Raw genomic sequence first — 23991 nt, forward strand, 5'->3', positions numbered from 1 at the left:
GACCGTTATTAAAACTGTACGGGCACTATATGATAGTCCCACTGCCAGAATTAAAATCAACGGATATTTATCCAAAAGTTTCACTCTAGAGAGGGGCTCGAGACAAGGTTGTGCATGGTCACCACTGCTCTTCGCATTATATTTGGAACCACTAGCCCAATACATCAGACAGAATAAGGATATTAGTGGAATTAAAATTAAAGGGACAGAACATAAATTGGCCTGCTACGCTGACGATATTTTAGTCTTTTTGGGTGAACCAACACACTCTCTACCCAAATTGATGCAGTCATTTCAACAATTTGGTCAATTATCAGGGTACAAGATTAATATAAGTAAAACCCAAATACTCAAATATAATTACAACCCACCAGTGGAAATTAAAAGTAGATACCCCCTTGCATGGCAAACAGAGTCTTTTAAGTATCTGGGCATCAATATACCAAAGGATCTTACAAAATTATCAGAAAACAACTACCTGCCTATCCAAAAAAAAATCAAGGAGGACATAGTAAGATGGAATTTAATTCCCTTCTTTAGTCTTAGCTCAAGAATCGAATCTGTTAAAATGAATATACTGCCCAGATTGTTATATTTATTTCAGACCTTACCAATAGAGATTAATCAAAATCACTTTAATGAATGGGATAAGATGCTATCAAGGTATATATGGCAAAGTAAGAGACCGAGGGTTCGCCTTAAAACGTTGCAGTTAGCTAAAGAAAAGGGAGGATGGGGCCTACCTTCTCTTAGAGACTACTACTTGGCAGCACAGATGAGAGCAATAATATGCTGGTGTGATCCAATGTACAGCGCCCAGTGGAAAAACATGGAAGAGGAAATGTTTTCCACTCCTATACAAGCAATTATAGCTGATAGTAATTTACAAAATTATATCAACTCTATAGACAACCCATGGGTGAAATCAACTCTTAAAATATGGAAAATGATTGTTAAAGAATATGAGTTAGAGAAAAATATTGTAACCCTTAAATGGTGCGCCTATGACTCAGATTTCACACCTAACAAATTAGACACCAGATTTAAGGTTTGGGCAACAAAAGGAATAACAGCTCTATGTAGGGTGATGAAAGGGAAAACACTATTTAGTTTTGAAACGCTTAAAAGGAAGCATCTTCTAGAAAAACAAGATTTCTATCGTTATCTACAGATTAGGCATTATGTGGATATGAGAATGAAAAATGTAACCAATGAATGTGATGATCTAATAGAAATGTTTAGAAAAGCGTATAACTCAAACACTTGTGGTAAAACCATTTCTTGTCTGTACAAGGGTCTGTTAAATCTTAAAACACACTCATCATCATATGTTAAAACAAAGTGGGAGAAGGAAGGAGGGATAATTATATCTGAGGAAGAATGGACAACAATATGGAGACATCAGTGGAAATGTACTAGCTCACAGAGATGGAGAGAATTTGGATGGAAGAGCCTAATAAGATACTTTATCACACCATACCAGAAATCTCACTATGCCAACAATTCCCCTGTCTGTTGGAGAAGTTGTGGAAACCAAAATGCAAACCACTACCATATCTTCTGGGATTGCCCCGTTATTAAAGACTATTGGAGGGATATACACACTGCCTTACAGGACATTTTTAAACATGAAATACTCCTGGAGAGCAGACTTTTGTTTTTTGGATGTATTCCTCAGGACTGGTCGAAAAGAGACAAACAATTAGTCAATATTTTGCTGGTAGCCAGTAAAAAGACTCTGACCAGGAAATGGCTGACGCAGGAGAGCCCAACTCTAAATGTATGGATGGAGATCACAATGGACATTTATAAAATGGAGAAGATAACAGCATTTATCAATCAGAAACTGGAACAATTTGTCTCCTACTGGGAAAACTGGATTAACTATGTAACGCCCCTTAGACCGGATTTTATTTTTACAAATTAATATTATATTACTAAAGAAAGATCACTCCCTGCCTGTACATAGTTCAGAGAGACAGGAATTTGGGGTGAAAGAGAGAGAGAAAAAAAAAAAAAGTATAAAGCTGACACGGATATGTATGTGCGTTTAAACTACTTGCTTTAATTTAATCATTTTATTTATCTATAAACCTGTTTCCTTTTTTTTTTTTTTTTCTCTTCTTCTTCTTCTTTTTTTACCTTTCTTTTTACATTTAAATTTTAATACTTAATATTTCTTATAATTTTTTTTATTTTATTTATTCTTTTATTTATTTATTTATTTCCTGTTTTTCAAGATGACAGCTCATACGCCATGTACAATGGATGTCGAATATGCTCTGTAAAAGAAAACCCAATAAAAAATTAATTATAAAAAAAGAGAATGTACAAGTTTGGAAAATGTAAACTCCAAACACCTGAACCAACAGGATGCAGCTTAAAAACAGTCAGATACTAAAAGTCAAACACAGCTCTCATTAATATTAATGACAACATGCTGCTGCTTCAATAAAGACGTAGTGACTTCAGCTCTTAAACTCTTCCAGCTCCACCAGTGGCTCCATCTATACAAACTCATGTTGTTGACATTTGTTTCAGATTCGACTAAAGATCCTCAAGTTTTGACAGAGAACAAACATGTCAGGCTGAAGTTTGGAGGAAAGGCAACAAATGATTGAGACAAAATGGAAAAGATTTTCACTTCATGTAACGGTGAGCACGTTTAACAAACATGCTGAGTCAGCTCTGAATATCTGAGTCACTTTGACTTTAGTCTCATCACTTTCTAGTCGTGTTGGAAGAAGAAAATACTGAATATATATTTGTTGATGTGAGTGTGGAAAAAACTTGGATGTGATTTAAAGAGTGAAGCTTTTTTCTTGTTAAATGAAGCTTTGAAATCTGTAGCTCAACATTGCTCTGCCACAGTCAGTGGACTAAACCACAGAAGAAGAAAACAGACTTTACCATGAAGATCCTCAGTGTGGATCAGTATAATATCAGTGTGATGTCTGCACTTTACTGTCAGCACAACTTTCACATCATATTCATCTCAGCACACAAGGAAACAATGGAGTCTGACCTCAGAGTCTCCAGTCCACAGTCTGGACTCTGCAGAAAACCACACAGATCCTTCACTGCTGAATCCTTCAGGTTCCAGTTGTCACTCAGGTCCAGGTGTCTCAGATGGGAGGGGTTGGACTTCAGAGCTGAGGCCAGAGAAGCACAGCTGATCTCTGACAACCTGCAGCCCCTCAACCTGAATAAAGAATAAAAGATGAAGATGAAAATCATTGATAATCCAATCAGATGTGTCCTAATCAATGAGCTTCTCTCTAACTTGGCCGGTTGATGATGTTTCTATCCTGCCTCTTGAACTTGTAGATGTGAAAATGTCTCACACTATCTCCTTTTGTGTGCTGCTCGTGTGCAAGGTCATCTATGGACACTGTCCAGATCTGATTCTGTGGACACTGTCCAGAGTTGTGACAACATGTGACAACTGAAGGAATAATTCTTAGATAAGAATAACTGAAAATATGTAACAACCACAATTTAAAATGGAATTCAATCATAAATCCAAGGTGAAGGGATTCAAGTTATGCGTGAAGTTCAGACAGTGAACTGACCTCAGAGTCTCCAGTCCACAGTCTGGACTCTGCAGAAAACCACACAGACGCTTCAGTCCTGAATCCTGCAGGTCCCTGTTTTCACTCAGGTCCAGGTGTCTCAGATGGGAGGGGTTGAACTTCAGAGCTGAGACCAGAGAAGCACAGCTGATCTCTGACAACCTGCAGCGACTCAACCTGAATAAAGAATAAAAGATGTGAGTGTAGGAGACAAAGTTCCTGCTTGAAAGCGTTGAGTGTTTCATCATCTGTTCAGAGCTGAAGAAGGTTGAGAATGTACAAGTTTGGAAAATGTAAACTCCAAACACCTGAACCAACAGGATGCAGCTTAAAAACAGTCAGATACTAAAAGTCAAACACAGCTCTCATTAATATTAATGACAACATGCTGCTGCTTCAATAAAGACGTAGTGACTTCAGCTCTTAAACTCTTCCAGCTCCACCAGTGGCTCCATCTATACAAACTCATGTTGTTGACATTTGTTTCAGATTCGACTAAAGATCCTCAAGTTTTGACAGAGAACAAACATGTCAGGCTGAAGTTTGGAGGAAAGGCAACAAATGATTGAGACAAAATGGAAAAGATTTTCACTTCATGTAACGGTGAGCACGTTTAACAAACATGCTGAGTCAGCTCTGAATATCTGAGTCACTTTGACTTTAGTCTCATCACTTTCTAGTCGTGTTGGAAGAAGAAAATACTGAATATATATTTGTTGATGTGAGTGTGGAAAAAACTTGGATGTGATTTAAAGAGTGAAGCTTTTTTCTTGTTAAATGAAGCTTTGAAATCTGTAGCTCAACATTGCTCTGCCACAGTCAGTGGACTAAACCACAGAAGAAGAAAACAGACTTTACCATGAAGATCCTCAGTGTGGATCAGTATAATATCAGTGTGATGTCTGCACTTTACTGTCAGCACAACTTTCACATCATATTCATCTCAGCACACAAGGAAACAATGGAGTCTGACCTCAGAGTCTCCAGTCCACAGTCTGGACTCTGCAGAAAACCACACAGATCCTTCACTCCTGAATCCTGCAGCTTGTTGTCACTCAGGTCCAGGTGTCTCAGATGGGAGGGGTTGGACTTCAGAGCTGAGCCAAGAGAAGCACAGCTGATCTCTGACAAACTGCAGCTGTTCAACCTGAATAAAGAATAAAAGATGTGAGTGTAGGAGACAAAGTTCCTGCTTGAAAGCGTTGAGTGTTTCATCATCTGTTCAGAGCTGAAGAAGGTTGAGAATGTACAAGTTTGGAAAATGTAAACTCCAAACACCTGAACCAACAGGATGCAGCTTAAAAACAGTCAGATACTAAAAGTCAAACACAGCTCTCATTAATATTAATGACAACATGCTGCTGCTTCAATAAAGACGTAGTGACTTCAGCTCTTAAACTCTTCCAGCTCCACCAGTGGCTCCATCTATACATATGTATGTGTATAAATACATTGATAATAAACTATCACAGGGAAAAGCAGAGACACAAAAACACGATGTACTAAGTTAAAATATTTAATGTATTGAAACTTTTAAAGTGTTGAAACAAACATACAGAACTCGTCATTATGAAATCTTGGGTTTGAATATTTCAGTCACTGTAAACATTACAGAGCCTGATAAAAGTGAGGTAACCATCAGTTACTGATTTTATATTTGTTATAGACTTAAAGTGTTTTTGTTATTTTAAATAAATCATGATGGGAAATTTCAATCTCAGCACTAGAGTTGGGCAGTATCCAAATTTTCATACCGCCAAACCTCCTCCACATTTTATCCCGTTATACGGTATTACTGTGGCCTGGATTTCCGTTACAATCTGCCGCTATTTTCTAACCGTGCCGGTCAAAATGTCAGGTGAAAATATTCCCTACAAGTACAATTTGAATTTTGAACCAAAGACATTACAAATGAGGACCAGTCAGTTGCAGCTACAGCCAAGAGAGAGAGGTTTCTTTCTGCAGAGCCGCATCCAAACTGCACCTATGGGATAATGTGCATTGCAAGATTCGCAGAGACACTGCACACTTTGATTTTAATTCAGCTGCTGTAGCTACAATTCACTGCAGCAAATATGCATTAAAAAGCCTGAAACATGTCAAAGGATGTTTTTCAGTTTGTTAATATAGTTTTATTGCATATATAGGATATTTGAAAACACATATAGTGAACAGACCTTTTTTAATTTCAAGTTGGCAGCACGCCGCGTTATTAAAATGGTATAAGCCAGTTCAGATGGGTTTGATCTGAGAATACTTTCTTTATATTCATGTTCAAAGAGCGCAGCTTTGTGCAGTATTTATCTTAGAAGTTACGCATGGGAGTCAGTTGACGGCACTTATTCTATTTGATACAGCCTATACTTTTCAATACAAAGAATATAAACTGACATGCTTTGATATCATTATTATATATCCTGCATATCATTTATCATTTTAAGCTCAATAAATTCAGATAATACAAACATTTAATAAAAACGTGGCCGGTAAATTGAAAAACTGCCGCTCACGTTGTCCGGTGCCAAGTTTTCCTAGTGGAAACCTTGAATTAAAAATGATGAATGTAAGGCTCAGACAGCGTCACCAAACTGTTGGCTTGTGCCTGCACCGTTCAGAAACTGAATACCAAATACTACTACTGAAACAATAACAACATGCACTGCCTTCTCTGCGCTGTCCCGTCAGGACGTCACGTTCATAAACTTTATCAAAGGTCTCCAAAAGTAAAACATACTACTGAAGTAAAACTGAAAATTCAACCACACCAGGCATTAAATAAATTCTGTTTAATATTTAATCTTTATCTCCTATATAAGTGCATTGCATTGTTTTTACTGACGGTATTGAAACTGATACCGTTGCTATTTTTAAGACCCCGCACAGTATACCTTATTACCGCCCAACCCCACTCAGCACACAACCAAAAAATACTGGAGTCTGACCTCAGAGTCTCCAGTCCACAGTCTGGGCTCTCCAGAAAACCACACAGATGCTTCAGTCCTGAATCCTGCAGCTTGTTGTCACTCAGGTCCAGGTGTCTCAGATGGGAGGGGTTGGACTTCAGAGCTGAGGCCAGAGAAGCACAGCTGATCTCTGACAACCTGCAGCCCCTCAACCTGAATAAAGAATAAAAGATGAAGATGAAAATCATTGATAATCCAATCAGATGTGTCCTAATCAATGAGCTTCTCTCTAACTTGGCCGGTTGATGATGTTTCTATCCTGCCTCTTGAACTTGTAGATGTGAAAATGTCTCACACTATCTCCTTTTGTGTGCTGCTCGTGTGCAAGGTCATCTATGGACACTGTCCAGATCTGATTCTGTGGACACTGTCCAGAGTTGTGACAACATGTGAACACTGAAGGAATAATTCTTAGATAAGAATAACTGAAAATATGTAACAACCACAATTTAAAATGGAATTCAATCATAAATCCAAGGTGAAGGGATTCAAGTTATGCGTGAAGTTCAGACAGTGAACTGACCTCAGAGTCTCCAGTCCACAGTCTGGACTCTGCAGAAAACCACACAGACGCTTCAGTCCTGAATCCTGCAGGTCCATGTTTTCACTCAGGTCCAGGTGTCTCAGATGGGAGGGGCTGGACTTCAGAGCTGAGGCCAGAGAAGCACAGCTGATCTCTGACAAACTGCAGCCCCTCAACCTGAATAAAGAATAAAAGATGTGAGTTTAGGAGACAAAGTTCCTGCTTGAAAGCGTTGAGTGTTTCATCATCTGTTCAGAGCTGAAGAAGGTTGAGAATGTACAAGTTTGGAAAATGGAAACTCCAAACACCTGAACCAACAGGATGCAGCTTAAAAACAGTCAGATACTAAAAGTCAAACACAGCTCTCATTAATATTAATGACAACATGCTGCTGCTTCAATAAAGACGTAGTGACTTCAGCTCTTAAACTCTTCCAGCTCCACCAGTGGCTCCATCTATACAAACTCATGTTGTTGACATTTGTTTCAGATTCGACTAAAGATCCTCAAGTTTTGACAGAGAACAAACATGTCAGGCTGAAGTTTGGAGGAAAGTCAACAAATGATTGAGACAAAATGGAAAAGATTTTCACTTCATGTAACGGTGAGCACGTTTAACAAACATGCTGAGTCAGCTCTGAATATCTGAGTCACTTTGACTTTAGTCTCATCACTTTCTAGTCGTGTTGGAAGAAGAAAATACTGAATATATATTTGTTGATGTGAGTGTGGAAAAAACTTGGATGTGATTTAAAGAGTGAAGCTTTTTTCTTGTTAAATGAAGCTTTGAAATCTGTAGCTCAACATTGCTCTGCCACAGTCAGTGGACTAAACCACAGAAGAAGAAAACAGACTTTACCATGAAGATCCTCAGTGTGGATCAGTATAATATCAGTGTGATGTCTGCACTTTACTGTCAGCACAACTTTCACATCATATTCATCTCAGCACACAAGGAAACAATGGAGTCTGACCTCAGAGTCTCCAGTCCACAGTCTGGACTCTGCAGAAAAACACACAGATGCTTCAGGTCTGAATCCTGCAGCTTGTTGAGACTCAGGTCCAGGTGTCTCAGATGGGAGGGGTTGGACTTCAGAGCTGAGGCCAGAGAAGCACAGCTGATCTCTGACAACCTGCAGAGACTCAAACTGAATAAAGAATAAAAGATGTGAGTGTAGGAGACAAAGTTCCTGCTTGAAAGCGTTGAGTGTTTCATCATCTGTTCAGAGCTGAAGAAGGTTGAGAATGTACAAGTTTGGAAAATGGAAACTCCAAACACCTGAACCAACAGGATGCAGCTTAAAAACAGTCAGATACTAAAAGTCAAACACAGCTCTCATTAACTTCAGTCACTATAAACATCACAGATCATAAAGCAAAGAGTGAAGAAACATTTCTTTCTGTCTTCATGTGGAATATTTGCTTTGTATGTGAAGAAATATAAGAATCAACTGAAGGTGAAGATGAAATTGTTCCAAAGTAAAGAGTCAATTAGCAAGTGTTGGATTTTGAATCTTCATTCAATGAGTTTGAAATATGAAGCTGAACAAGATGCTCAGTGTGGATCAGCATCAAATCTCTGAGCTCAAATCTCCTTCAAAAAGTCCCACATTCACACTCAGGTTTAACAGTTTGGAAGAAAGTTTTCAAAGTGTTCACTAAGGTTTCAAATGAAATCTTTCATATTGTGTGAAATCATAGTTTGAGCCTTTGATGTTTTGAGTGTGACTGAAGTTTGTGTTGAGAGTTTGAGAAGCTGCAGACATTCAGCACATGTGCAGCGTGTTGAATGAGACATTTCATCACATTCCAGTCATGTGTCTTTGGTCCAAAGCAAGTTCAGCTTCATCCAACACTCTCTGCTCACACATCTGAATGTGCTGTTCCAGCATTGCATTCTGGGATTCCTGGCCCCACCTTCCTGGTGGCTGTCAGCGTCCCACAGTTTGTGTCCCTGTGACAAAGACACAGTGGGACGTTGACACCCAGTGGGCTCAGTGATTGGTCGGCTGTGTGGAGCTGAGAAAGGAGGCGGGGTTTGAACTTCTCTCTCTGCTCTGTTTTCATTGGTTCCACAAATATTTGTGTCCCTGTTCAGCTCAGCAGCTGAGTGTAGCTCTATGAATGTCTTCAGGAGACACTGTGTGAAAATGTCCTCTCTGTGACAGCAGGCTTTTCACTGTGCCTGTGAGTGAGGCCATTGGGAGCAGCTATGAACACTTGTACCTTCAGACCTGCTCACACATGTTGTACAGATCAGTTCTTGTCAAACATCCTGATCTCAATGAGACTTTGTGAATAACACAAGCTCAACTCAGTCAAACTGCTGACACTGTCAATGTGGACTGTAAGAGTCAGAATCCAAATCATTTTCACTTTGAAAATCAGAGTCAGAACTTTCACAACTTCCTTTCAACCATTTCACACTTTGAATGTTAGAAATCCTGAAGGAGATTTGACCTAATAAATACTGAATAAAGCACAACTTTCACATCATATTCATCTCAGCACACAAGGAAACAATGGAGTCTGACCTCAGAGTCTCCAGTCCACAGTCTGGACTCTGCAGAAAATCACACAGATGCTTCACGTCTGAATCCTGCAGGTTTAAGTTGTCACTCAGGTCCAGGTGTCTCAGATGGGAGGGGTTGGACTTCAGAGCTGAGGCCAGAGAAGCACAGCTGATCTCTGACAAACTGCAGTTGTTCAACCTGAATAAAGAATAAAAGATGTGAGTGTAGGAGACAAAGTTCCTGCTTGAAAGCGTTGAGTGTTTCATCATCTGTTCAGAGCTGAAGAAGGTTGAGAATGTACAAGTTTGGAAAATGTAAACTCCAAACACCTGAACCAACAGGATGCAGCTTAAAAACAGTCAGATACTAAAAGTCAAACACAGCTCTCATTAATATTAATGACAACATGCTGCTGCTTCAATAAAGACGTAGTGACTTCAGCTCTTAAACTCTTCCAGCTCCACCAGTGGCTCCATCTATACAAACTCATGTTGTTGACATTTGTTTCAGATTCGACTAAAGATCCTCAAGTTTTGACAGAGAACAAACATGTCAGGCTGAAGTTTGGAGGAAAGGCAACAAATGATTGAGACAAAATGGAAAAGATTTTCACTTCATGTAACGGTGAGCACGTTTAACAAACATGCTGAGTCAGCTCTGAATATCTGAGTCACTTTGACTTTAGTCTCATCACTTTCTAGTCGTGTTGGAAGAAGAAAATACTGAATATATATTTGTTGATGTGAGTGTGGAAAAAACTTGGATGTGATTTAAAGAGTGAAGCTTTTTTCTTGTTAAATGAAGCTTTGAAATCTGTAGCTCAACATTGCTCTGCCACAGTCAGTGGACTAAACCACAGAAGAAGAAAACAGACTTTACCATGAAGATCCTCAGTGTGGATCAGTATAATATCAGTGTGATGTCTGCACTTTACTGTCAGCACAACTTTCACATCATATTCATCTCAGCACACAAGGAAACAATGGAGTCTGACCTCAGAGTCTCCAGTCCACAGTCTGGACTCTGCAGAAAACCACACAGATCCTTCACTGCTGAATCCTGCAGGTTCCAGTTGTCACTCAGGTCCAGCTCTCTCAGATGGGAGGGGTTGGACTTCAGAGCTGAGACCAGAGAAGCACAGCTGATCTCTGACAACCTGCAGAGACTCAACCTGAATAAAGAATAAAAGATGTGAGTGTAGGAGACAAAGTTCCTGCTTGAAAGCGTTGAGTGTTTCATCATCTGTTCAGAGCTGAAGAAGGTTGAGAATGTACAAGTTAGGGGTGGCTATTCTTATCTCAAACAGGCTAAATTTTGAAAAAACATTTGAAAGGAGAGATAAGGAAGGAAGATTTATCTTGGTAAGAGGCAATATAGATGGGAATCCAGTTACATTATTGAATGTCTATGTGCCACCAAGAAGTAACTTTGACTTTTTCCAAGAAATTATCAACATTATTATAATGGAAACAGAAGGTCTGTTGATTTGTGGAGGGGATTTAAACATACACTTGCAGCCAAGTTTGGATTCTTCTACAGGGAAAAGTCATGATACAAAATCTATACATAAGAAGGTCAACAAACTTCTTGAGGAGGTCGGTTTAATCGATGTATGGAGAGATTTTTATCCTAATGGGAGAGATTATACCTATTACGCTGCCCCCCACACTCTGTATACAAGAATAGATTACTTTATAACATTTGGAAAAGATAAAAACAAAATAAAAACATGTGAAATTGGAACAATAGATCTAAGTGACCATGCACCTATATATCTATCTGTTGATTTTAACATGAGACCAAAAAATAATACGTGGAAATTAAATTCTGGCCTACTTAATGACCCTCAGTTCAAGGAACAAATTAAAAAAGAAATTAGCCTCTACATGGAGTTTAACAATAATGGAGAGGTTTCTCCCCCTATTTTATGGGATACCTTAAAGGCGGTCCTGAGAGGGAAAATTATAGCAATATCTTCATATAAGAAAAAACAAAGAAACAAAACAGTTGAAGAACTCCAAAATAAATTGAAGGAATTAGAAAGAAAACATAAATCTAACCTAACAAAGAATGTATTAAGAGAAATTAGAGTAATAAGAAACAAAATTGACAATCTGGCCACACAAGAAATTAAGAAAAACTTAATGTTTCTAAAACAAAGATACTATGAAAGTGGATCGAAATCTATGAAAATATTGGCATGGAAACTGAAAAAGAAAATGGCAGAGAATACAGTTCACAAAATCAGAGATCCGAGAACAAAAACAATAAAAAATAAACTAAGTGAAATACAGGAAGCTTTTGAAACTTTCTATACCACCTTGTACTCTAGAGTTCCAGGAGGAAGTGGAAATCAAATTGAAGCATTTCTAGATTCTGTAAAGCTACCTACTTTAAATGAAGACCAAAATAAAATAATGATTTCCGATATAACAGAAGGCGAATTAAAAACTGCAATTAGTAGGCTTAAATCGGGCAAATCGCCAGGATCGGATGGCTATATAGCAGAGTGGTATAAGGAATTCAAGAATGAATTAATTCCTATTTTACTTCCAACATTGAATTGGACCTTAAAGAAGGCACAAACACCACCTAGCTGGAAGGAGGCAATAATCTCTGCCATACCTAAAGAAGGAAAGGATAAGATGGAATGTGGGTCATATAGACCAATATCTGTTCTTAATATTGACTACAGATTATTTACTTCTATCATGGCCAGAAGATTAGAGGAATTCCTACCTACACTAATACATAATGATCAGACCGGCTTCATACGACAACGACAAACACAGGACAATATACGAAGGACATTACACATTATGGACCATATACAAAAAAATAAAATTGAGGCAATAATAATAAGTGTGGATGCTGAAAAAGCATTTGACTCTGTAGATTGGATTTTTCTCTATAAAGTCTTACATAAATTTGGTTTACATGAGACCGTTATTAAAACTGTACGGGCACTATATGATAGTCCCACTGCCAGAATTAAAATCAACGGATATTTATCCAAAAGTTTCACTCTAGAGAGGGGCTCGAGACAAGGTTGTGCATGGTCACCACTGCTCTTCGCATTATATTTGGAACCACTAGCCCAATACATCAGACAGAATAAGGATATTAGTGGAATTAAAATTAAAGGGACAGAACATAAATTGGCCTGCTACGCTGACGATATTTTAGTCTTTTTGGGTGAACCAACACACTCTCTACCCAAATTGATGCAGTCATTTCAACAATTTGGTCAATTATCAGGGTACAAGATTAATATAAGTAAAACCCAAATACTCAAATATAATTACAACCCACCAGTGGAAATTAAAAGTAGATACCCCCTTGCATGGCAAACAGAGTCTTTTAAGTATCTGGGCATCAATATACCAAAGGATCTTACAAAATTATCAGAAAACAACTACCTGCCTATCCAAAAAAAAATCAAGGAGGACATAGTAAGATGGAATTTAATTCCCTTCTTTAGTCTTAGCTCAAGAATCGAATCTGTTAAAATGAATATACTGCCCAGATTGTTATATTTATTTCAGACCTTACCAATAGAGATTAATCAAAATCACTTTAATGAATGGGATAAGATGCTATCAAGGTATATATGGCAAAGTAAGAGACCGAGGGTTCGCCTTAAAACGTTGCAGTTAGCTAAAGAAAAGGGAGGATGGGGCCTACCTTCTCTTAGAGACTACTACTTGGCAGCACAGATGAGAGCAATAATATGCTGGTGTGATCCAATGTACAGCGCCCAGTGGAAAAACATGGAAGAGGAAATGTTTTCCACTCCTATACAAGCAATTATAGCTGATAGTAATTTACAAAATTATATCAACTCTATAGACAACCCATGGGTGAAATCAACTCTTAAAATATGGAAAATGATTGTTAAAGAATATGAGTTAGAGAAAAATATTGTAACCCTTAAATGGTGCGCCTATGACTCAGATTTCACACCTAACAAATTAGACACTAGATTTAAGGTTTGGGCAACAAAAGGAATAACAGCTCTATGTAGGGTGATGAAAGGGAAAACACTATTTAGTTTTGAAACGCTTAAAAGGAAGCATCTTCTAGAAAAACAAGATTTCTATCGTTATCTACAGATTAGGCATTATGTGGATATGAGAATGAAAAATGTAACCAATGAATGTGATGATCTAATAGAAATGTTTAGAAAAGCGTATAACTCAAACACTTGTGGTAAAACCATTTCTTGTCTGTACAAGGGTCTGTTAAATCTTAAAACACACTCATCATCATATGTTAAAACAAAGTGGGAGAAGGAAGGAGGGATAATTATATCTGAGGAAGAATGGACAACAATATGGAGACATCAGTGGAAATGTACTAGCTCACAGAGATGGAGAGAATTTGGATGGAAGAGCCTAATAAGATACTTTATCACACCATACCAGAAATCTCACTATGCCAACAATTCCCCTGTCTGTTGGAGAAGTTGTGGAAACCAAAATGCAAACCACTACCATATCTTCTGGGATTGCCCCGTTATTAAAGACTATTGGAGGGATATACACACTGCCTTACAGGACATTTTTAAACGTGAAATACTCCTGGAGAGCAGACTTTTGTTTTTTGGATGTATTCCTCAGGACTGGTCGAAAAGAGACAAACAATTAGTCAATATTTTGCTGGTAGCCAGTAAAAAGACTCTGACCAGGAAATGGCTGACGCAGGAGAGCCCAACTCTAAATGTATGGATGGAGATCACAATGGACATTTATAAAATGGAGAAGATAACAGCATTTATCAATCAGAAACTGGAACAATTTGTCTCCTACTGGGAAAACTGGATTAACTATGTAACGCCCCTTAGACCGGATTTTATTTTTACAAATTAATATTATATTACTAAAGAAAGATCACTCCCTGCCTGTACATAGTTCAGAGAGACAGGAATTTGGGGTGAAAGAGAGAGAGAAAAAAAAAAAAAGTATAAAGCTGACACGGATATGTATGTGCGTTTAAACTACTTGCTTTAATTTAATCATTTTATTTATCTATAAACCTGTTTCCTTTTTTTTTTTTTCTCTCTTCTTCTTCTTCTTTTTTTACCTTTCTTTTTACATTTAAATTTTAATACTTAATATTTCTTATAATTTTTTTTATTTTATTTATTCTTTTATTTATTTATTTATTTCCTGTTTTTCAAGATGACAGCTCATACGCCATGTACAATGGATGTCGAATATGCTCTGTAAAAGAAAACCCAATAAAAAATTAATTATAAAAAAAGAGAATGTACAAGTTTGGAAAATGGAAACTCCAAACACCTGAACCAACAGGATGCAGCTTAAAAACAGTCAGATACTAAAAGTCAAACACAGCTCTCATTAATATTAATGACAACATGCTGCTGCTTCAATAAAGACGTAGTGACTTCAGCTCTTAAACTCTTCCAGCTCCACCAGTGGCTCCATCTATACAAACTCATGTTGTTGACATTTGTTTCAGATTCGACTAAAGATCCTCAAGTTTTGACAGAGAACAAACATGTCAGGCTGAAGTTTGGAGGAAAGTCAGCAAATGATTGAGACAAAATGGAAAAGATTTTCACTTCATGTAACGGTGAGCACGTTTAACAAACATGCTGAGTCAGCTCTGAATATCTGAGTCACTTTGACTTTAGTCTCATCACTTTCTAGTCGTGTTGGAAGAAGAAAATACTGAATATATATTTGTTGATGTGAGTGTGGAAAAAACTTGGATGTGATTTAAAGAGTGAAGCTTTTTTCTTGTTAAATGAAGCTTTGAAATCTGTAGCTCAACATTGCTCTGCCACAGTCAGTGGACTAAACCACAGAAGAAGAAAACAGACTTTACCATGAAGATCCTCAGTGTGGATCAGTATAATATCAGCCTGATGTCTGCACTTTACTGTCAGCACAACTTTCACATCATATTCATCTCAGCACACAAGGAAACAATGGAGTCTGACCTCAGAGTCTCCAGTCCACAGTCTGGACTCTGCAGAAAACCACACAGATCCTTCACTGCTGAATCCTGCAGGTCCCAGTTTTTACTCAGGTCCAGGTGTCTCAGATGGGAGGGGTTGGACTTCAGAGCTGAGCCCAGAGAAGCACAGCTGATCTCTGACAAACTGCAGAGACTCAACCTGAATAAAGAATAAAAGATGTGAGTGTAGGAGACAAAGTTCCTGCTTGAAAGCGTTGAGTGTTTCATCATCTGTTCAGAGCTGAAGAAGGTTGAGAATGTACAAGTTTGGAAAATGTAAACTCCAAACAGCTGAACCAACAGGATGCAGCTTAAAAACAGTCAGATACTAAAAGTCAAACACAGCTCTCATTAACTTCAGTCACTATAAACATCACAGATCATAAAGCAAAGAGTGAAGAAACATTTCTTTCTGTCTCTCAGTCTGACCTCAGAGTCTCCAGTCCACAGTCTGGACTCTGCAGAAAACCACACAGATGCTTCAGTCCTGAATCCTGCAGGTTGTTGTCACTCAGGTCCAGGTGTCTCAGATGGGAGGGGTTGGACTTCAGAGCTGAGACCAGAGAAGCACAGCTGATCTCTGACAACCTGCAGCCCCTCAACCTGAATAAAGAATAAAAGATGAAGATGAAAATCATTGATCATCCATTCAGATGTGTCCTAATCAATGAGCTTCTCTCTAACATGAGCAGAGTGACTTTGTCCTTCTGTTGCTGTGGATCATCATCATGTCAGCCTTCTACACACATCATCCACATGTCACCACAACATTCACACACCTGTTCATGTCAACACACATTCATATGAGTCAGGTCTGTCATCAGAGGATCAATATATTTAGCAGCTCAGTAGGTTTGTGCAGTTAAAATGAGAAGTCCACATGTTCACAGCTGGATCTGAAAACAACAGTCAGATGTCAGATGCAGATTAAAGCAGTTGTTGGTGGCAGTCATCCTTCAACTCTCAGCTTCACAGCTCTGTTTGGAAACAGCTTCCAGCCTTTTTCCAAACATCAGATCTGATGGTGTCGTTCATCATCATCACCTCTGTGACTTTAACCAGGTGGAAAACCTGTTTGTTGAAGAGCTCTGCACCTGTTGACAGGTAGAAATGCTGCTGTAGCAGAAGATCTGAGCTTCTGCTGCACTTTGATCTTCATGGAGTGTGGTCAACATTTACTGATGAATCACTGTTACACTGTCTTCTGTAATAAGTCCTGAGGGTGGTTCTGACCTTTGACCCCAGACGCTCCAGTCATGGAGACTGTAGTTTGTCAGTGTGTGAGATCTGCTCATTGGAAACTGCTCTTACTGGAATTAGTTGCTCAGAGAACAGAGTGACTCTGAGCTTGTCCTCACTGCAGTTTGGTATCATAGGCTGGTGGAGGAAGGAGCAGTTCAACACATTCTATCATGTCTCTCATGTGTAGAGTCTGTTTCCTGGATCCACAATAAAAACATTCATTCAACTCAACAGAGACTGAGCACAAAGTGTTTTTCATTCATCACAGAGCTTTGAAAACTTTCCTAAACTCTGTCATCCAAAGATCTCTTCATTCACTCCATGTTTGATTTCTCAGAGGTTCAACAGTCAGATGATTGTTAAATAAAGTGGGATTTGTTAGGGAACAGCAGCTTTTTCACATCTATATCCAGTGTGTACCTGCTCTAAATCCCAAACACTGGGACTGGTCTCAGCTGCCTTCTCTTTGTAGTCATGACAACAGAGAGTCCTTTCTCCTGTCCAGAAGCCCCAGAAGAATTCATGTCCCTCGCACACTCTACAGCCTCACCTTCACTGACTGATGGACCACAACATCAACCTCTGGAAGCTGAAACACTGTCCTGTCCAACATGTCCCCATCATGACTCTGCTCCTGTCTCCCTTTAAATAAACCCTGCTCAAGTCTTTGACTTTTATTTGGAGCCATAAGGAAAAACCATTTGGAAAGACTGAGAACTTCTCAACACACTGACCATTTAAAACTACAGTCAATGATACCAATGAAGAATCTACAGGAAACTACAACAGCTCCAGTCAGTGGACTGACCTCAGAGTCTCCAGTCTACAGTTTGGACTCTCCAGTCCAGCAGACAGCAGCTTCACTCCTGAATCCTGCAGGTCTTTGTTTCCACTCAGGTCCAGCTCTGTGAGGTGGGAGGGGTTGGACTTCAGAGCTGAGGCCACGACTTCACAGTGAGTCTCTGAGAGTCCACAGTCAGAAAGTCTGTAATGAGACATTAATGATAAAACATGTTATCATGAAAGAGGAAAGTTTCTATTTACTTTCTGCATTTGATGAGAAAAGACTTGGAGCTGTTTTGATGAATATTTGCTCTTCACATCACTGGTTCAGCAAATCTTATCTGTGTGTGTTTGACATGAAACATTGATTCTCATCACTCTCTCTCAGACCTGCACAGTTTTCATTGTTTGGCTTTAATGTTGCAGAAGAAGAGAGAGAACATGTGCTCACAGTAAGTCTTCCATAATGTCCACAGTGTGTCCGTGTGATCTGATCTGACTCCACTAAGTTATCATGAGGCCGTCTCCATTAGAAAAACATTTTTACTGTCCAGGATTTTTCTCTGACTCCAGGATATTTTTCTCCAGTTGAGCTCAGTGAACAGTGACAGCTGCTAAAGATGATCTCTCTCTGTGAGCTACCTGCTGCTTCACCTGTTAGCTTCACCTCCATCAGCTGCAACATGTGCTGACTTTTACCAAAAGGTACAAATGAAACGAACGGACTGACAATATCAGAGCTGCACATATTTAAATATGAAAGGATGAAATATTTAGACGAGCGTGGCAGATGACTGAATGATGATTTGTGGTCAACACAAAACTGATGGAGCACAAACACAATGAACAAACCAATAAGGTTGAATTCTTTTCAACATGATGTGATCAGAGAGATGTGATCTGTCTTTAGGAGAAATATTTCCATGTCATGGAAATGGTTATTAAATATTCCATTATCAAAACAATAAAACAATAACAACAGGAAGTCATTCAAGGTTTCACACATGAATGAATGAATTCATCCAGAAAGAAACAGACTGAATTACTAAGGATTTGATGCACTGACATTTAAATGGACAATGAAAGGATGAATTATTCAAAGAATTTACACATGAATATATTCACCCTTTCATAAATCTGTCACATTAAAAAACGGTTTAGAAAAATCCACATTAAATCAATAATCAATAACAGCTTTGCTCTCACAGCATCTGAATCAGCTCAAGAACATCTGTGAAAAATAAAACTTACACATTGATTTAAATCAACCAGTGGAACACTGTGTTTAGAACAATAAGAACTTTATCGTCTGTGTATCTGAAGAACTTAACCACTAATCTACAGAATGATTGATCATGTTATTGATCATGTCTGGACTCACCGAGCCTTTCTGCAGTTCCTCACAGCTGGGATCAGTCTCAATCGTCCCTCCTTTGATGTGTTGTACTTGTCCAGGTCCAACTCATCCAGAACCTCCTCTGACATCTGCAGCATGTAGGCCAGAGCTGAGCAGTGGATCAGAGACAGTTTCTTCTTTGATCTGTTCTCTGAATTCAGGAACTTTTGGATCTCCTGATGTACTGAGAGGTCGTTCATCTCCATCAGACAGTGGAAGATGTTGATGCTTCTGTCAGGAGACATTTTTTTCCTCATCTTCTTCAGGTTGTTGATTGCTCTCTGGATGGTCTCTGGACTGGTCTCTGTCTGACCCAGCAGGCCTCCTAAGAGTCTCTGGTTGGACTCCAGACAGAGGCCATGAAGGAAGCGAACAAACAGGTCCAGGTGGCCATTTTTACTGCTCAGGGATTTTTTCACTGCTTCCATCAGGAAGAGATCCAGGCTTGAATCAACATGTTGTTCTCCCAGGAAGTTCTTCAGTACATTTCTCTTCCTGTTGGTAGCACAGTGGAACATGTAGACTGCAGCCAGAAACTCCTGAATGCTCAGATGAACAAAGCAGTAGACAGTTTTCTGGAAGATCACACTCTCTCTTTTGAAGATCTGTGTACAAACTCCTGAGTAAACCGAGGCCTCTGTGACATCAAGACCACACCGCTCCAGGTCTTCTTGGTAGAACATGATGTTTCCTGTCTCCAGATGTTCAAACGCCAGCCTCCCCAGCTTCAGAAGAACGTCCCCGTCAGCCTCCGTCAGCTCCCGTGGACTGGTCTCATGTCCTCCATCATACTTGTGCTTCTTCCTGTTTGTCTGAACCAGCAGGAAGTGTGAGTACAGGTCAGTCAGGGTCTTGGGCAGCTCTCCTCTCTGCTCTGTGGTCAACATGTGCTCCAGAACTGTAGCAGAGATCCAGCAGAAGACTGGGATCTGACACATGATGCTGAGGCTCCTGGACGTCTTGATGTGTGAGATGATTCTGCTGGACAGCTCTTCATCACTGGATCTCCTCCTGAAGTACTCCTCCTTCTGGGCGTCGGTGAAGCCTCGCACTTCTGTTACCCTGTCCACACACGTAGGAGGGATCTGATTGGCCGCTGCCGGTCGGGAAGTTATCCAGACCAGAGCCGAGGGAAGCAGATTCCCCCGGATGAGGTTTGTCAGCAGCACGTTGACCGATGACTCCTGTGTGACGTCAGACACGACCTCCCTGCTGCTGAAATCCAGTGAAAGTCTGCTTTCATCCAGGCCGTCGAAGATGAACAAGACTTTCCAGACAGCGAGCTTCTCTGCTGGGACCTTCTGTAATGTTGGATGGAAAACATGGAGCAGCCTGAGGAGACTGTACTGCTCATCTCTGACCAAGTTCAGCTCCCTGAACGAAAGCAGAACCAGCAGACTCACGTCTTGGTTTTCCGAGCCCTCGGCCCAGTCCAGACTGAACTTCTGCACTGAGAGCGTTTTTCCAACGCCAGCGACGCCGTTGGTCAGGACGACTCTGATGCGTCTCTGTTGCTCAGGTAAGGCTTTAAAGATTTGGTGGCACCTGATTGGAGCGTCATGGACGGTCTTCATCTTGGAAACGCTCTCCAGCTGCATCACCTCATGTTGGGTATTAACCTCTTCACTCTGTCCCTCTGTGATGTAGAGCTCAGTGTAGATCCTGTTGAGGAGGGTTCCACTTCCTGTTTGATCAGTTCCTTCAGTCACACGTTCACATCTCCTCCTCAGACTGATCTTATGTTCATGTAAAACCTCCTGCAGACCACCATCTGCTGAAAGACAAGAGACAATGTCAGACTAAAGAAAGACAATGTGAGAACCTGCTGATTCTTTTCATCAGCTCCATAAAAACTAAAGACAAGCAAAGAAAAGCTTTTTCATTTTCTGCTGTTTCTGATCATCTTCAATGCCAAAGCTGTATGATAGAACAAATGACAGTGTATAAAAGCACAGCTCCTGTTTTCAGACATGATGCCATCAGCAGACACAGCTACAGTCTTACTTTGTACAGAGCTGCTCTGACTGGCTGTCTGCGGTCCAGGTCCTGATCTGGGTCTTTTTCCACACTGGGGACAGGGGGAGTCTCCTGATGGACCAGACTGGTCCCAGTATGAGCTGATGCACTGTCTGCAGGACCAGTGTCCACAGCTGGTAGAGACTGGATCCTTCAGGACGTCCTGACACAAAGCACAGCAGGACAGCTGCTGGTCCACAGAGACACCTGTCCTCTTCTTCCCTCTGTGGACATGGACACATTGGTTATAACACATTACATGAGTTGTAGTCAAGGTGAATGCAGCTCTATAATCTCATAAAACCAAAATTAAATTAGTGGCAGTGATAAATCAGACAGCTGTGTGTATACACTTCCATTCCCTCTTTACAGGTTTTACACCTTTGAACAGGAAACAGTTCATGTGTAGACAGGAAGTTCAGCAGTGCTGCTTTACTTCAGTGTTTCCTGAACAAACCCTCTGAGCAGCTTCACTGAACAAGGACAAACACAATGTGACTGTGGTCACAGGTCAGAGACTGAAACTCCGCCCACTGAGACTCCACATGTTTACCTGCACTCACTGACTTTATAACCACGGCGTGGTCTGACATCAGCTAAAGACGACGGCTGTGCTGTGAGTTCAGGTGTATTTACCTGTAAAGTGATCAGAGAGAAGCTGACTCAGGTCTGTGTGAGCTGCTGTGGGTCAGCTGAATGAGACTCATACAGAGGTGTGTCTGTGGAGGGAACGTCTGACCTCACACTCACACAGAAACACTGACACTCTTCTACAGAAAGAAGCTGAGCTTTGTCCAAAAAGACTCGAGATTTGTCTCGACATGAAATTAAAAAAAAAAAGTCAGAGAAACTTTGGCTGTGTCTCTTTTTCATTCTGAAAGAAACACAGTCTGTGGAGAAACTCCAACACTCGGCCGGTCGACCAATGATGTAACTTCATCAGTCAGCTCTGTGAGGGACAGACGTCCACAGTTATAGGGCTGGACCTGCTGTTACAGTTCAGCCAAAGATCCACCTAAGGATCCTATCACTGCTAAGATGTAGAACTAAAAATACAGTGCTGTAATCAAGGTTATTAAATAACATCAGAGAACTGAATCATCTTCAGGTCAGTTCACAGTAGAAACAGTCTCTTACATTGTGTCTGGTCCAGGTTCATTACTGAAGTTTGGAGGTGTCTGTCTGGACCAGTCACTCTTCATAGATGGACAGATGGATCCTGGAGACTCTGCTCTGTTCTCTACCTCCACACAATCACTCATCTTCTCTGTTCTGAGAGTTAAACCTGTAACACTGCAGACACACACATACACACACACACAGACAGTATAATAAACTCAGTCAGTTGTACACTTATGAATTCAAGTAGATTTAGTGTCGTCTCAGCCATATACATAGTACACAGTGAGACGAAACTACGTTTCACTGGGAACAATTGGTGATATACACAACTGTTAAAACACAGTAGAGACAAGACAGATACACTATAGCACACACACACTATTTCGAACCACACACACACACACTGCGCACACACACAATCATTGAGATCACATGTACATACATGTTTACATAATGTGCAGAAAACAACAGTGACATAAAGCAAACAATGTTAGACAGGGCACAGCTATTAACAGAGCACTGGTGGACAGTAGTTATGATTGGATATTAAAAAGTACATATATGATATGGGATATTAGCAGGAAGAAAAAGTGCAGCGTGCTAGCTTACATTATGTTTCCAGTTAATATTACAGGTTTGTTACATTGCACTACAGGTTGTTTATAGGAAGTTAGAATAATTTAAACCATGTATATGTTCTATCCATCATAAAACCAGGAAAATGAACAGGAAAGCCCATCTGAAGATGTCACCTTGGGCCCTGACTCTCTGAGACTTTATACTGGATGGTTCTTTTTCTAAAATACACTTTAACACACTGAACAGGAAGAAACAGCAGGTGAATCACTAATGAGAGAAACCATTATTTCTGGACCTGATATTAACTCTCACCCTGCTCACTTCCTGTTTCCTGCTCCTACTGCGGAGTTTAAAATGGCGTCTGCCTGACTCATACTTTCGCTTTCAGTGTGTTTGTCTCCTTCTCTTACTTGTACGTGTGTTCAGACCTGTGGCTCCGTTATTTCCTCCTTTCTGCTCCTGTCTTTGTAGCTGCTGGAGTCACAGGAAACTCAGGATGAACCAACTTTTCTCTCCGGTTTACACTTTATCTGCTTCAGCAGACGCGACTTCGTCTCTGTCCGTGTTCAGATCTACGCAGCCGCAGTCAGGCGCTCCTATCACAGATAAACGTTCACATAATCCACATTTAAAGTCGCTCACACCTTTCTACAGTCGCTTCCAGCTCAAAACGCGAGCGGGACTTTGATTTTACAGCTTTCTCACAACCTTCCTGACTGTTAGCTCACCGTTAGCTACCGACCCGGACACGACGACGCGCTCACTTTACTAAAACTAACTCTTATTTTCCGGTAAAACTTCAGCTCTGTGTCACAGACGGAGTCAGACAGGTTACTGACAGCCTACAGTCCACCAGGAGACTGAACCAGACCCTCTGACAGAGAAATAATGACGATAATAAATGTTAAACTTACACTGCGTCACAGACGATCCGCCATTTTCAATAACTCTCACACTTCCTGTTGAGTTCCTTCTTGTCCCAGCTCCTCCTCGGTATCCGGAGGCGTTTCCAGACCACATGAGATGTATAGTGTCTCCAGTGTGTCCTGGGTCTGTCCCAAGGTCTCCTACTAGCAGGGCGTGCCCAGAGGAGCTCACGTCTTAGCAGAGTTTATGTTAAACATATCTTTATTTTTATTTATGTCAGTTCATGTAGAATAAGTCTCTGCAGTCTGGACACGAAAATGTCATTTTGACCACATCCTGTCTGTCTGTCTGTCTGTCTGTGTGGTATTTTCAGACTCGTCTTCACAGCTTGATGGAAAATGTTCACATCAATGTGAGAATTATATCTTTTATTA

At 40.1% G+C, this 23991-nt stretch overlaps 1 protein-coding gene and 1 pseudogene across 1 annotated transcript in view; both read right to left on the reverse strand.

Annotated features, from left to right (window-relative positions):
- LOC121200363 (protein NLRC3-like) overlaps positions 1 to 23991 on the reverse strand; it is a 567821-nt gene that overhangs the window by 15198 nt on the left and 528632 nt on the right. The window contains exons 14-18 of the mRNA XM_041065621.1: positions 17603 to 17779; positions 15982 to 16155; positions 15536 to 15712; positions 10565 to 10741; positions 9744 to 9768 (exon numbers count right to left, since the gene is read on the reverse strand). Of these exons, the coding sequence (XP_040921555.1) occupies positions 9744 to 9768; positions 10565 to 10741; positions 15536 to 15712; positions 15982 to 16155; positions 17603 to 17779 (730 nt within the window). The remainder of the gene's footprint in view (positions 1 to 9743; positions 9769 to 10564; positions 10742 to 15535; positions 15713 to 15981; positions 16156 to 17602; positions 17780 to 23991) is intronic.
- Positions 19970 to 23773, reverse strand: LOC121200424 (annotated as a pseudogene).

The sequence above is a fragment of the Toxotes jaculatrix genome, chromosome 20 (assembly GCF_017976425.1).
Source record: "Toxotes jaculatrix isolate fToxJac2 chromosome 20, fToxJac2.pri, whole genome shotgun sequence".
Classification (NCBI taxonomy): Eukaryota; Metazoa; Chordata; class Actinopteri; family Toxotidae; genus Toxotes; species Toxotes jaculatrix.